Source organism: Pelecanus crispus, chromosome 8, assembly GCF_030463565.1.
Source record: "Pelecanus crispus isolate bPelCri1 chromosome 8, bPelCri1.pri, whole genome shotgun sequence".
Classification (NCBI taxonomy): Eukaryota; Metazoa; Chordata; class Aves; order Pelecaniformes; family Pelecanidae; genus Pelecanus; species Pelecanus crispus.
In genome coordinates, this window is record NC_134650.1 from 6,846,410 (window position 1) to 6,861,285 (window position 14,876).

The window sequence follows — 14,876 nt, forward strand, 5'->3', positions numbered from 1 at the left end:
TTTTATTCCTGATCTCTGCTCCTTGTTACGGAGCCCAGTCAGCACAGATGCCTCTCCATGGGAGCAAACTTCTTGCTAAGCCCCTTGGCTCACAACGGGGACAGGCCTGTGCCCAGCAAGGGGGACATGAACATGATGCAGGGCTGAGGGGATGGCTAAGCTCCTGCCGAGCTTTGTAACAGTGGGGAGAAGGGGAAAGGACACCAAGGCTTTGATTCCCTGAGCCCTCTGCAGTGAAGTGACTGCTTAGTGTCCCACAGTGTTCAGTGGACTTTACAGGTACTTACAAACCTGCAAGCACTCCTTTTATCCATAAGGGGAAATCAAACCTGTGAAAGCATCCCAGCTCTCACCAGTTCAGGAAGATCTGTCATCTTCTCCCTTTAAATTCCAAGTGTACATAGACACAGTCCTAAAAGCTTCCTCCCCGCTCCGTCTGGCAAGACATGACTGACTAAGATCGGGCAAACAGCCAGGCTGCTGTCCTGGGAGCATGAACCCAGGAGATGCTGCCTCCAAATAAGCCGGGAAAGGCAGCTGGGGAGTAAGGCTGCTCTCCTCCTCCTGGCTCACGCTGCACACATGTGAGCTGCCAAATGTGTTACAAGCACTCCCCTTAGAGGAGATCTGCAGTTTGAAGCACAGGTTTCTCCTCCCTCCCAGTTTAAATGACAAGGTAATCACATGCAAATATCCCTCTAATAAGACAATGTTTAAAATGAAAAAAAATTATGTTCCTACAGGGAAACTACTTTGCCTTTATTATTCATCCATAGACTTTGGGAAGCATTTCCGTTCTAAGTGGCAATGTATTAGCTTGCGTTAATCAGAAGGAACAGTCATTCATTCAGTGCATATTCAATACAGCTGAAGTGACCTTATTACTAGTACTTTTGTGTGTTGCCTTTTCCGTTTCTTGGGGTTATTCAGTACAGCTGAAGTGACCCTATTACTGGCACTTTTGTGTGTTGCCTTTCCTGTTTCTTGGGAATTTTCCTTCTCATCTGCACTGTTATGTTTGAGTTGGGGTTTCTGGATTTGACATCATCCTGCTGTCTGCAGTGCATGGCTGTGCGCTGCACACCCATGGCTCATTCTGGTCTTTCCAGACAGAATAAAAAAGAGGAGGATGGTAAGAGAAGACAGGCAGAAAGAAGGAGAGGGAGAGAAAGCAGATTTGAGGACATAGCATCCCACCCAAGTGGAATAGCTCCCTTCTCCCAGAGCTCTTGCACGTCCCTGGGCTGTACAACATAAGTTGGACCTCCAGGACAGTTACAACCAAATAGATGGAATGAGAAGGACACAGCTGAGGAATAGGAGGAAGAAAATAAGGAAAAAAGGGAAAAGTCAAAAGGGACCAAGACGTGAGTCATATCTGGAGGGGGACACAAGGGCTTCTCACCCAGGAGCTCCCATCACCCCTGCTCGCCTCCCTGGGGGACACCAATCCCTGCCTCCTCCCTTCGGCTGTTCTGGGAGGAGCAGCATCTGCCCCTGCCACCCTTTTGGCAGAGTGATGAACTCCCAGCCAGGCCAGGAGACGGGAAGTGCCTTTGGAGGTGTGTAGGAAAACAGGAAGTGACTTTCGGAAACGGGGGCCCGTTTGTTTGTTCTGCATCCCTCTGCGAGCGGCTGGTGCCCGACACCAGCGGGAACAGGAACCCTGTCATGGCGCAGACCTGACACTTGTGGCTACCAGAGAGACAGAAAGAAACAGGCAGCAAGCAGTGTCTGGCTGTTTGCAGGTCACACACTGCAAGGAGGGAGAGATGTTCCTTCCCGAGAGGAAGCGCTGTGTTGGAGAAGTGGGCTCTGTGGGGCACACGTGCTCTCACTCACAAACCTGCAGCGGATGGACACCAGCATCTCCATACCACCCTCGCCCCACCGTGATGGGGACAGCTGGATGAAGTGCCCCGCCACACACATGCACATTCCCAAGGCCAGAAATTTCCTGGTCAGTCAGACTCCTGCTCTCCCTTCCCAGCTGCCCAGACTGCTCTGCGGGGTTTGGCTCTCCCAAAACAGCTCAAGCAGGAATGCTCAGAAATGGCCCCAGGAGCTCCCACAGCACACGTCCCCCATGCCCTCCCTAGCTGGGTGCCCTGCATTCGACAGCAATCAGTGTAAACCCTCCTGCGCGGTCAGCCCCAGCGGGAGCCTCTCTGAATGCAGGGTAATTTCTCAAAGATGACAGCTCTCCCTCGCCCTGGGGCTGTCTGGTACTGTGGAGCCCCAGGGCTGGGAACGGCCGCCGATGGTTTACTTTAGAAGCAGAGGTGTGAAGCCCTCCCCAAATCTGTCTCTGCCAGGCTTGTTTCCAGGCCACTTCTGCTGGCTGATCGCAACGGACCCCTCCAAGGGTGTCTGTCTCCGGCTCCCTGCTCCGGGATGGGCTTGGGGCTACAGCCTCACCTTGTTCCGCCCCTCCACGAACTCCACCCAGGTGTCAATGCTCTCAATGGGGTTCACCGCGTCCTGCTGCGACACATCTTTCCAGTCCTTGCATTCGGGCATTCGGTCCCGTTGATGGCGCCTTGCTGCCCGGTGCCTGCTATTGCTAATCCAGCAGCCGGGGAGGAGCAGGAGAAAGAGGAGAGAGATGGAAAGAAGGTCAGCTGGGAAAAAGGCAGCAAAAATAGCTTTGTGTCTGAGAATTGATGCCCCTGTCCTCTAACTCTGCAAAATTTCCTGGGTCTTTCAGTTACACAGTTCTAATGTGCTTTATAAGGGTGCTCCACAATCACTGGTGAGGCAAACATCTGTAGATGTGAAAATTTGAGGCAGGGAACAGATACTGGTGTCCCAGGCAGTGTCTTCACCCCCAGACCTGTGGTTTCACCCTTCCCTGCTAAGGGGGGAGAAAGGCAGGGGTGAAATCGGTTCATATGTGCCTGGGGCAGTCCTTGATGTCACTTTGCTCAGCAACAAGGCCTTAAACCCCTGCTGGGACTGTGAGTCAGGGATGTCACAGACTGGCTGGGTGCTGGCCTGGAGAGCAGATGGTGCACCACCCAAGGGTGCTCCTGCTGCCCCTGATTCAAACAAATACCAGCAGGAAAACATCCCAAGTAGAGATGCTGCTAGTGTCTCACAGGGGCATGGCGGTACCTCTTTGGGCTGAGACAGGGAGCGGGGAGAAGTGCCCAAATCTGCCAGGGACCTGGGATGCTGCAGTGTGCAGGGTGCTTCTGAAATGCAGGTGGGGCAGGGAGATGGGAGGATCCGCCCAAAATCCAGGGTGGGAAGTGTGGAGGCAGAAGGCTTGCGGTGACAGGGAAGCAGGGGGGGAGCTGAGTGCCCAAGAGCAGTGGCAAGGGTGCGTGCTGGCAGTGCGGGGCAGAGCGCTTGGCGGGGCAAGCACACTGGCGAGCTGTGTAAACAACAGGAAGCTAGAAAGAAGCCTCCTGCATCCTCTGGAGCTATGCTAGGCAGAAATACGGTGGCCTTGGGAGACAGTGCTCATAATTCATGGGCCCCTCTGCTTCCTGACAGGGCCACAGTGCACTCACATGCGATGGAGAGCTCTCTGACGTCTCTGGCTCTGCAACAGCCTGCACAGGGCTGCGGGACCTGGCTTCCTCCAGGCACCCTGATGTCATCCGTCCTGACTGCTCTGGACAACTCCCCAGCATCCCTTTTCCTTCTTCCTGCAAGACTGCTGCTAAAAAACGCCACTGCAGCCCTGCCTGGTGCTGCCCCAGCTTCCCAGAGCACAGACAGTGGGCACGCACCCTTCCTGCCTACCTATTGGTGCTGCCTGCACAAACACCCTCCTGGCAAACCATCCCGGCAACTGGCAGAGATCCGGTGCTTTCCCTGGATTCTCCTCCCTGCATGTAGCAGCTCTGCTCCCCTGCCTGTGAGCACTTTTGCTTCCATCATTACCCAGCAGAAGATCAAGGACCAAAAAAACCACAGAAACCTTAGGGCAGGAATGGGCTGAGCCCCAGCTGCTGTCTCAGGGCCTCACCCAAGGGCTGTGACAATTTCTTCTGCAATCTGCCTCAGTTTCCCCATTAGCACAGTGGTCAGTGGTTTTATTGCAAGTGCTGTGAGGTGTGGCTGGGCCATGGACATCCCCAGCCAGATGCAGATGGCTGAGGATGCAGGGGAAGCTGTGGAAGCCCTTGGTGTCTGGGACTAGCCAGGCTGGGCGAAACTCCCACACGGAGCACAAATGTCTCTGGTGGGCTCCACTCTTCCCTCCACAGGGTGAGTGTGTGTACGGTGCTCTGAGCTATCAGTCAGTGCTGTCCTCTTGCCATGTTGTAGCTGGGAGAGCAAAAGCAAGATGGGGTCTGGGACGCAGCCACGGTCACAAGGAGCCCGTAACACCATGCTAGTGGCCTGGTAAGACGGGTGTTGGAAGAAATGGCACTTACAGGCTGCGTCGGGAGAACATCCGACAGGGCATCCACGGCCTCCACTGCCACTGGATCACCTCCGGTGCTGGGATGCCATAGACCGTGCAGGTGAGGGCCTGGGGGCTCCTCCGGGAGTAGATGCTCGGGGAAGAGGCTTCCTTCTCATGGATGCGTGGAGGAACTGCAAGGATTGGAGTGATACTGTGAGCGGCCGCAGGCTTAGCCGCTGCATCCCCAGGCCAGGCACAGCCCTCCCCAGGCACTAAAGCACTGTGGCTCCCAGAGCAGCTCCTGGGGAGCTCAGGCCTGCAAGGCAGAGCAGGTTATACTTAGGCAGATTCAAGTGATGTCATTTCTCCTTCCTCTGCAGAGCTGCAGGGCTCAGAGCACTGTCTGGCAGCCCCCAGCACAGGGCTGCAGAGCCTGCTCGAGACAAATCTCCAAGCAGCAGTGCCCTTCCAGCACTTTTTGTGTTAGCATCTAGTTCCTGTACGACAGGGACCAGTTTCCGCCAGGGGAAAACTCGCTAGGAGCTTCCCATCCAGAGGAACTGCTCCAACTCCAGGCTTCATGGGTGTTGCGGCTGCCCTGCCTTCAAGTCTGCATCAGTCAGGGTCACCCTCAGCAGCACCTCCAGCTGCAGTTGGGAAATGGCCCCCGAGCAATGACATGTCCTGCCCAGAGTGATGGAGCCAGGAACAAAACTGTGCCGTATTGCCCAGGCCACAAGGAACCAGCCTCTGTAACCAGAGCATCCCTCAGCAACGGGGGAGAAGGAGATGATGTAGGTACCAACTGCTTTAGGACAGCAATGGGGACTTGGTCTTGGAGCAGCCCAAAGGCTGGGGCCATGGGCTCAGCAATCTCCCCCCGGCTCCAGCCCTGGCCCCCTCCCTTACCATTGACGATTAACTGGAGGCTGATGCGCTTCTCCAGCCCCGCCAGCCTGTTCCGCAGAACCAGCGTGTATGTCCCAGCGTGCTGCTCTGACACATCCTTGATCTGCATTGAAGATTGAGATTGCTTGGGAATTAGCTTCCCGTCCTTGTACCTGCAGGGAGGCAGAAAGAAAATGCAGCCATGGGGAGGAAGTGTCCCAGTGGCAGCTGGGCAGGGGTTTGCTGGTCGCCAGTAGAGCGCAATCAGGGTGCTCCTTGCTAGCGCTGGGGACCTCTCTGGAGATACCCCTGGGCTTTCCCTGGGCCTGAGTTACAGGTCTGCGCATTGTCTTGTGTGGATGCGTGTGGGGTTGGGGACACTGTAGCTCTGCCCTGAGCAGTGTGCCGCTGCAAAGCTCCCAGCCAGCTCTGGTGGAAGTGCAGCACGATGCGGTGCACAACCTGGCCACTCTCTTGCTCTTCTGGGCAGCCGTGATCCCCACTGCAGGACAGTGAGAGGGGCAGCTCCTGTGGGAGCTCCACTTGTCCCCTCCAGACAGTGCAGAGCTGCCAAGCCAGACCAGGACCTTTGCTGCTTCTCCCCCAGACCTCACCTCCTCCCATCCCAAGCTGTGCAGCTGAGAGCCAGGGAAGGTGGGAGAAATGACCCCCATGGGTGGAAAAAAGTGACATCTGGGACAATCTTGGCCACAGAGGGACTTAGCAAGGAGGCCAGGGTAGGCTTCCCTACTTGGCAGAGGGAAGGAGGAGAGGAGAAGGTGGCTCAGGCTAAGAAAGGTGCGTTACCACTGGAAGTCTGGTGGGGGGTAAGCCACGACTTTCACTGGCAGCTTCACGGCTTCATCTCCCGCAGTGGCTTCTATCACCGGGCCCTTCCTCCACTCCACGTTGATGAAGGGCTTTTCTGCAAGAAAAAAGGTGAGCATGGAGGAGAGGAGAGCATAAAGGCACAGGTTGTCACCAAGCTCTGCTGCTCTCCCCAGGGCCCGACAGTGAGGACCAAGGACAGGTGGGGTGTTGTGGCAGTGCATTTGAAAACGACTACTTCTCTGCAACGATGAAGTCAAAATAACCAAAATCCACTATTGTCTCGTCTGCCCATACAACCCCCAACCCCTCTTCCACATCCCTGTTCGCAGCAGGGCCCCCTCCCTGGAGCAGAAGGGAGTGGGTGCCAGGCAGGGCCGGGCAGGCCAGCACAGCGCTGCAACTTCGGCAGCCTCTGCCTCACTGCTGGGAGCCATCGGGGATGCAGGGAGGCTGTGCTGCCCTGTGAATTTCTGCTGACAGGAGACAGTTGCCCAGTGCTGACGGTGCCCTGTGCACCCGCAGCTGGGTGCTGCCCAGACCAGCCATGCCACATCTGCCGCAGGGCCACGAGACCTGTGTGTCCTGCCACCCCACTAGCATTTGGGCCAATTTGGTGTTTGCATCTCTCTCTCGTCATCTTGGCACCTTGCTGAATGTGATTGTGCTCCCAGTGTGGTGCTGGGGCGCAGAAGGGCTGAGGGACTGGAGGAAGGCTGGGTCTCACTAAAGCAGAGTGGGATGGAGGTGCGGGAGCCCCTCTACTGAGCCTTGGGCCAAGCGCTGCCTAAGCAGTCTGGGGATTGCTCTGCTTGCAGCTCGGCTCTGGCTGTGGCTCTGCGAGGGAGTGGAAGGCGCCGTACCGTGCACGATGACGTCGGTGCTCTCCTCCAGCATCTGGGCGCCGTTGGTGGCGGTGCACGTGTACCTGCCCAGGTCCTGCTGGCTGACGTTGTGGAGGGTCAGGATATTGGAGAGCTCCGTGTGTGTCTGCAGGGACCGGCGCTCAGGCTCCATCACTGCCCTCTGCGTCTGCGGGAGATGACAGAGAGAAGGGGATGAAAGACATCAGCGGGATGGGGCTGTGCAGATGGGCTCCTCACATCTGTGCTTCTTGCTGCCCAGTGCTTGCCTCTCCCTGGACAGGTGTCTCCACCACTGACTGCCATCCTCAGGGATGGAAAGGCAACGAGCCCTGCATGACTGAGTGCCTGAGGCTGGGCTCAGAGTTTAGCACAGGTTTTGCTCTGATCTGCAGCCCAGTAAACCAGGCTGGGAGCCCTATAGGTACGTAAACAGAATGATGCCCGCAGGGGACTCCTCTGGCTCACTGTTCACAAGAGCCAGAGGCTACAACAGGGGGAAAACACAGTGGGAAGGGACCCCCTCACAGGATCTCGGTAACCAGGGCTGTCTGACTAGAATAGCTCCTTTTAAGCCAACAATATTTGCTCTGGATTTGCACTGGTGGAAGTGAAGCCAGTGTTTGCCCAGGAGAGCCCCAGAGCAATAACACCTCGGCAAGGAGGGTGCTTTCTGCCAGGAAAAGGGGTTTTCCCTCTGCCTGCCTTCTGCTGCAGGAGAGAAAAATGGGAAAGCACTCTTGACTGAGATGTCCAGAGCACAGCACGGTTAGGATCACTGGCCCTGCCAGTGATGCCAAGGAGAACAGTGAAGGGGCAGGAGAGGACGACTCAAAGGGAAGTGGTTCAGTGGGGAGCCGCTGTTTGCTGGTACCTGCTTGCCAGGGTAAGTCCACTGGAAGCGGACACCGGAGTTGAACTCGGCCCACACTGTGCAGTTCAAGACCAGCTTCTCTCCTACTAGCAGCTCCATGGCTTTCTTGGGGTACAGCTGGATGTCGTACAGCTCGCTCCCTGATGCGGAAGACAAAAAGACATTTCTGATCTATTAACTCTTTGACTCAGACTCTGTAGTTACAGGAGGCTTGGGTATGACCTCCTGCTGCTTGGTGTATCTCTGGCACACAGCAGAGGAGGTATAAGCACCATGCAGAGTCTGTGTAGCTAGAGAGGACCATAACAACCCCATAACCCACACTGATGGACTTCAGAGCCATACAGACTGCCCCCCTGCACCTTCCCAAATCTTCACCTGCTATATGGATGATGAAGAAATTGGATTTGAAGACCTTCTTGTCAATGACAGTCTCACACTGGACGAACAAGGAGTCCCTGATCAAGTGTGTGGGTACCTGCACCCCCTTCTTGTTGTCCCAGAAAGTGCTTTTCCCATCAGGGTGGATGAGGGAATTTTGCTGGAAAAATCAACATTTTGCCAACTGAAATAAGAGGGTAACAACGTTCCCACCCACCCCACCCCTTCCAAGCTTTGTGCTGGCTAACACATCCCTTTTGTGGGAAGAAACGATGCAGCATCATGCTGTGCTGGCCTCCCGCCCTCTCCCCCTGAGTGTTTGTCATCTAGGAATTGCGGCCTCCCCTATACCCCAAGCAGTCGAGCAGCCGTATCCTGCACCACAAGCCTCCCCATCTGTAGAGTGGGCCAGAGATTTCCAGGAATGGAAACTTATAGAGATAGCTAAGGAAATTGATGCTGGTGTCCCAAACATCAGCTTCACTGGGATGAGTGCTGACCTTGGGTAGTGTCCTTCCTGGGCAAGGGAAAGGCCCCTGGCCCCCAGAGTGTCCCTGGAGGCCTTTGTACAATAGTAACACTCATCCTGGAAGGATGTATTTGCATTGTAAAAAAAAAAAAAAAAAAAAAAAAGCACAAGCAAACTGATAACAGAGTTGTTTTAAGCATCAGCCCCAGGGCTGCAGCCTCCTCCCTTGTGGGGTTGCCCGCCACCTAGGTGGTTTGTAGATCACACAGACCAGAGCAAAGAGGGGATGCTGTGGGGAAATGGGATTAAAACAAAGTCTTGTTTTGTTTCATAGAGCTCCAGGGAAGAGAAGCAAGGTTGGCAGGAAACCCGTGGGGTCTGCCCAAGGGAACTGGACAGCACAGCTTCAACCAGCAAATAAAACAAGGAAGCCAGTGGCTTGTACTTTCCATGGAAAATGTATCCCATGCATTTTCCATTCCTGGCAGTGCCTGTCCCACTTCCACTCAGGCAATTACAAATGCAGAACAAATGCAATACATTTCGGTCCAGAGTCTCCCACTGGCCAAGCTCTCACCAATGTCAGTGTGACGTTAAGATCTGGGATGGACACGAGGCACGGTACCCAAGTGTTCTCTTTCTTGCTGATGAGGAGGGTCTCTGGCTTGTTGATAAATGGCTGTTCAAAATCTGAAGAAAAGATATAAGGAGAACAACTAAACAGAGGCAAGAAAAGAACTGGGAAGAGGGACAAACCAGAAGAAAAGGAGGCTTTCTGGCTTTCTTTAACACAGCATGAGCTTGCCAGAGGGAGTGGTGTTGAGCTGGATGGCCTCATCTGCAATGTACAACAGTCAGAGGAGACACCTGGAGCTCAGGAATGCAAAGGGAGCAGCTTAGGCGGGTGCCTGGGCCAGCCGGCTCCTCCGCACCCAGCACCGTACCGGTGGAGCGGCACTTGTGTGACATTTGGGCAGTGCTGGAAATGACCTCCCCTTTCCTGACCCCCTCAGGGTCTCTGCCTGGGTTTGACTCTTTGTGAAACCGGCATGTCTCGTCCTGGGCTCAGCGCCTGCCCAGCTGGTGACTGCGCATGGCCCCACGTCAGGGACGGTGTGGGGCTGTGCCGCCCTGGTGCAGCGGCAGGCAGCGCGACCTTCCAGGGCGAGGAAGTGATCCGCAGCGGAATGGTATGCAGATGTCATCCTGCAGCCATCCCGGCCGGCAGATAAACAGATGAGCTGAGCTTTCCAGGGCTGCCACCCCATTGCCTCCCAACTGCTGCAAGCACAAATATTGACAGGAACAGCAAAACCACCCAAAATTAATCAGTGAAATAACTTAGCAAGGCCGGGGCGTTACACTAAAGTCCCTGTGGAGCTAGCACCAAGAAGCAAAGTGTTTGCAGAAGGGGCTGCCCCATCCTGCTCAGTGCGTTGCCTGTGTCAAACAAGAAAAGCCCGAGCAGGGCTCCACGGTGGAAGGGAGTTGATGGCAGCGTATAAAGGAGATGTGTTGTGGCCCTGACCCATCATGCCAGGCACCGTCCAGACACAAAAGACCAATCTGATCCCAAAGAGATGGCAAGCTGACAGGGCAGCATGGACCCCATTTCTGGTTCTTTCTCAGATACACTGGGAAGAGCTGGTGAGACCAAGATGCAAAATACACTTGTACCCCAAGGCATGGCTGGCCAGAGGGTAGGAAGGTGAAGTTTGTCTCGCAGTGCCTCATACGCTGCCATCAACTCCCTTCCACCGTGGCTGCTTGGTGTCCTCTGGCAGTAGTGCCTCACTGATAGATAATTTCTTCTGTAGAAGAATTTCTTCTGTAGAAGAAATAATTTCTTCTGTAGAAGAAATCCCCTGCCTGCCCATTTCCACAGGGACACATGCCTCACAGGATGATCTGAATAGAGACTGGTCCCTAGTGTCTCCGATGCCTGGTGTTGCCAGCATCTTTCCTCTGTAAGAGTCATGTCTCAGGAAACGTCCACCCAGCACATCGTCATGACTGGCTTTGTTCATGGAAATTGTTCCCTGGGTGAAGGGGGCTCCACGAGAAGGTGGTGGGTCCCATCTGGGAGATGTGGGGCTGCCAGGGACCTGCTAGGGGAGATTTTATGGCTTCTGGTATGCTGGAATCAAACCAAATGGTCCCAGTGGCCTTAAAAGTTACTCTTTATTCACCTGGATTGCAGCTAAACCATTGCTTTCAAGGGACTGTAGCATGAGGACATATGTTTGTCCAACTTTAGACTCTTTCCGTCTGCTACCCCACCACTATAGCTGCCCGTCTAAAATGACAAGTCAAAGATGAATTTGGTAATGACCCCCATTTGGGGATCCTGCTGTTCAAATCACATTGGGCCCAACCCAATCCAACCCAGTGCTCCCACTGTTAAGTGAATAAGGGAATTCCTTTCATTTTTGACCTAAAAAGCTGTTGCTTCAGTCATGCCACAAAGACCTACTCTGGGTGAAGCATTTTCTTCTACAGCTTAGGTGAAACAAGCCATGCACAGGAAACATGTTGGTCAGCTCTTATAAAAATACGGATTGCCCAGAGAATTCTTATCTTCATTTCCTGGGGTTTTGTGCTGCCACAGGATTGCTGTCTTCTGAAATCACAGATTTGTTTCCGAGTGTGGACATGTTCCTCATTTTCCTCCCGAGCCCTGGGCATGTGAGAGGGAGGAGGTGCACAACTGCCAGAGGTAGGAGACTGTGAGGTCCCCTCCAAGCTCAGATGGCAGCCAAGAACTAACTGATTTACTGGGCTGGTCCTGCTGCCAATGAGCTTGTGATTCATGCACTAACTCCCCCTCTGACCACATCACATATTTTCTGTAAGGATGTCTTAATGGGTCGGATGGGAATAATTTAGCATCTTCTTCATTAATATATGCTAAGCCTTATTGAGATGGGGGCTGTATATATCCTATTCCACCCTGATGAGGCATTCTGTATGTTTACAGCACTATCTGTAGCTGTGATAAAATACACACCTAACCAGACACATGGGAAATAAGACATATGTGTGGAGAGTTCATTTGAGAACTGAGCTGCAGGTAAAATACAGAAGAACCCATTTTTCTGGCCAAGCACAGATTATTTTGTTCCTGGCAATTCCACCAAGCTTTTAACATGAGAAATGAGGCTGATGGATAAATCTGTGGTCTGATCATGCTGTCTCCAAACATCCCCGACACTTACATCAGCCCTTCCAAGCTCTCGAGGGATGGTTTCACATTGCAGCCCAGTTCAGCAGGAACAGGCAGGGCTTTATCTGGATGTTCTGCAATGGCTACGGTTACCGTATGCCTGGGTTTTCCTGACATGTCCCTTCTCCTGCCTGAAAGCCTGTCCTGTCTGGAAAGGCAGATTCTGAGGTTTCCTGGATGTTTGATAGCCATAACAGGGCACAGTCTGATTGGAATGCGTATGAACGTGTGCTGTGTAGCCAGCCATGTGCACAGCAAGACTGCGAGGTGTTGGCTGGATCTATTGCACACACGCTGTCCACAGGCAGTGTGAGTCCCATGGGCCCTGACAGTGTGGGATTTATTGCGCCTAAGCTACACAGCACGTGCACACTTGCTGCTCTCTGGTAAACAGGAGAGCCATTACTGAGCTGCAGCTGAGGCTGGAGGTGAGAGAAGGTGGACAAGGGGGCAACAGAAGTGGCATTTGCTGGATCACATGGAAAATCAGGCTCTTGCAAATGCATTCCCTGCATATAAGCCTGTTAGGTTGTACTTATTTTCAGCATATGTAAGAAGCTCTCTGCCTCCATCCCGATACAACACCCCAGAATGAACACCCCTTTCCAACACATCTGGGATCCAGAGAAGCTCTGTCCTGTTTTAGGATGGGCAGCAGAGCCCACGGGAAGAGGAGGCAATTGCCCAAACAGACCCCAGTTCCTCTCCAGCAGCTGCCCAGCTTTTCTGATTTGTCCCTGCATTTTTCTCTGCATAGTTGCAGAGGCAAATTTGGCTTTGCCCTGGGACTTCTGAAAAATGCATCTTGTAATGTCATGACCCGCTTGGCTCGTGACAACTGCACCAACTAATAAATGGGGGCGGAAAGAGAAATAGCTCAGCCAACTGTTTCCAGGGGACAGCGCTCGTTTATCTTGCTGGAGCGTGCTGCGAGCAGTGGGGGAGACAGCAGAGGAGGAGCCCCTGGGGCATGGAGAAGCTGAGTATTGGCCCCGCAGCTACTTGCTGAGCTGAGGTTCCAGCTCCAAGCCTGGTGGACTGCCCTCTTCCTCCAAAACGTCTTAAAACCCTGCCTGCGTGGGCAGCCCCTGCACAGACTGTGTGGAGAGGAGCATCTGGGTCTGCCATGGTGGAGCGGCTCCAGGGCATCCAGCCTGGGGACAGGAGGAGGCTGCACGTGGCATTTTTGTACCACTCCTCCTCTCCCTCTCTCAGTCTCAGCTTTACAAAACATTATCATCCCTAGCTGCTAGCATCTCAGAGAGCCCCCAGCTGCCCAGAAGCTAACTCTTGTGGTTTTTTTAGCAGTGGAGCATCTCTGAGGCCCGGCTCTCACTCCTTAAATTCCTGCATTCCAGCCCGGCTGGAGCAATGCCCCCAGGCCGGGACGTAATTGAATCCCAGGCGCTGCCGCCATCCCCCAGAAGTGGACGGATATTGGTTCCTTCGAAGTGCAGGGAGCCAGCCTTGCCCCCCTCCCTGAGCCTGCAGCAGCCATGCTCTGCCCTGGGAGGCCGGGGGGCATGTCGGGCTTTTTAATCTTTCTGATATTGCGCTGGTGCTTGGGCTGCCCCTGAGCTGCCCGAGCCTGAAGGCGCACGTTGCTGGATGGCTCTTACCTCTCACAAACACGTAGACGCTGACTGCTGTGGTGCCCTCGATTTTGGCATCAATGTACTTGTAATAGCAGCGGTAGTAACCCGTGTCGTTTGCCTGGGTCTCCGTCAGCACCAGGACTTTGCAGTATGGCTTCGTGCCAGTCCCCTCGCAGTCTTCCTCTCGGATTGCCCGGCCGCCGCTGGGAGCCGCTGAGGCCACGAACTCGGTCTCCTTCTCCTTCCCAGCAGGGTCCACCTTGCCCCCGGGCCACGACCACTCCAAGGGGTGCTGGCCTCTGGACATGGGCAAAGACGAGAGTTAGCTTTGGGCCGAGCAGGGCAAACGCGGTGGGGATTTAACTGCCCGGTGCGGCTCTGCGCACATCTGCACGTGGCCCAGCTAGCCACAGCTCTCGGGCTGCGGCATGGAGGAATGGCCATCCTCCAAGGAGAACAACAGGCTCGAGGAGATGGCAAGCAGCTTTACTAATCCCTGGGCAAGCACAGGCTCGTTCCCTTCCCTGGGCCACCTCTCCAGCCATGCCAGGCTGTAAGGTATCGGCCCACTCACAAGCAGGTCTCCCCCTCCCATGACTTTGTCCTACTGGTATTGATGCCAAGACAGGGAGCCATATAGGGCCCTGAGGGAAAGGCTCCATTTATTCTCTATTCCCTCTCATTATTAAAAGGGTCCAGAGCTATTAAGAAAACACATGGATGTGTTGAGTTCCCTTGGCTCAGCGCAGCTGCTGGCTGGGGCTCGTGGTCTGATGAATGGAGTGGGAAGGAGAATGAGGGAAGGAGAGCAGACTGGAAAGAAAACAAGAAAAGAGAAAAGCAGGAGGGAGTCAGGGATAAAAGACAGCGAGAAGAAAACAAGGGGAGGCTCAGCTGACCGCCTTCTGTCCAGCTGCCAGCTGTCTCCTTCCCCACTGCTGTGGGAGGGGGTTCCTTGCTCTGCACAGCACCCTGCAGCCCCTCTGACCCCCCCAAGCCCCCGGCTGGCCCAGGGCTGCCGCCTCTTCCCACCTCTGCAGAGACACGGAGCTACAGACACCCCTCCAAGGGCACGACCACAGAGCCTGTTCACCAGTGGCCCAAAGACAACCGGAAAAGTCCAGGAACTGCAAGAAACCCCCAGACAGAGCATGCACGTGTGTATTTATATATAGCCGAGGATCTGCAGAGCGGGAGGCTTGCATATGCATGTGTACGCACACGCATGCGCCGCTATAGCTTGTGCTTGTTTACTACAAACAAAACAAGCTTTTATTCCATGCTGGAAGTTTCCTTCTGTGAAATCAGAGCCCTTTTCAGAGGAAGGCCTAGTCCCCACTTGAAAGTTCGCCAGTGTAGCTGAGAGTCACTTAAGAATGTGCAAAAAAAACAAAT

At 54.3% G+C, this 14,876-nt stretch overlaps 1 protein-coding gene across 1 annotated transcript in view; it reads right to left on the reverse strand.

The window, feature by feature from the left end:
- FLT4 (fms related receptor tyrosine kinase 4) overlaps positions 1 to 14,876 on the reverse strand; it is a 56,447-nt gene that overhangs the window by 14,077 nt on the left and 27,494 nt on the right. Inside the window, exons 3-11 of the mRNA XM_075715042.1 lie at positions 13,506 to 13,780; positions 9,241 to 9,353; positions 8,192 to 8,354; positions 7,814 to 7,953; positions 6,940 to 7,108; positions 6,056 to 6,173; positions 5,270 to 5,421; positions 4,389 to 4,551; positions 2,419 to 2,557 (exon numbers count right to left, since the gene is read on the reverse strand). Of these exons, the coding sequence (XP_075571157.1) occupies positions 2,419 to 2,557; positions 4,389 to 4,551; positions 5,270 to 5,421; positions 6,056 to 6,173; positions 6,940 to 7,108; positions 7,814 to 7,953; positions 8,192 to 8,354; positions 9,241 to 9,353; positions 13,506 to 13,780 (1,432 nt within the window). The remainder of the gene's footprint in view (positions 1 to 2,418; positions 2,558 to 4,388; positions 4,552 to 5,269; positions 5,422 to 6,055; positions 6,174 to 6,939; positions 7,109 to 7,813; positions 7,954 to 8,191; positions 8,355 to 9,240; positions 9,354 to 13,505; positions 13,781 to 14,876) is intronic.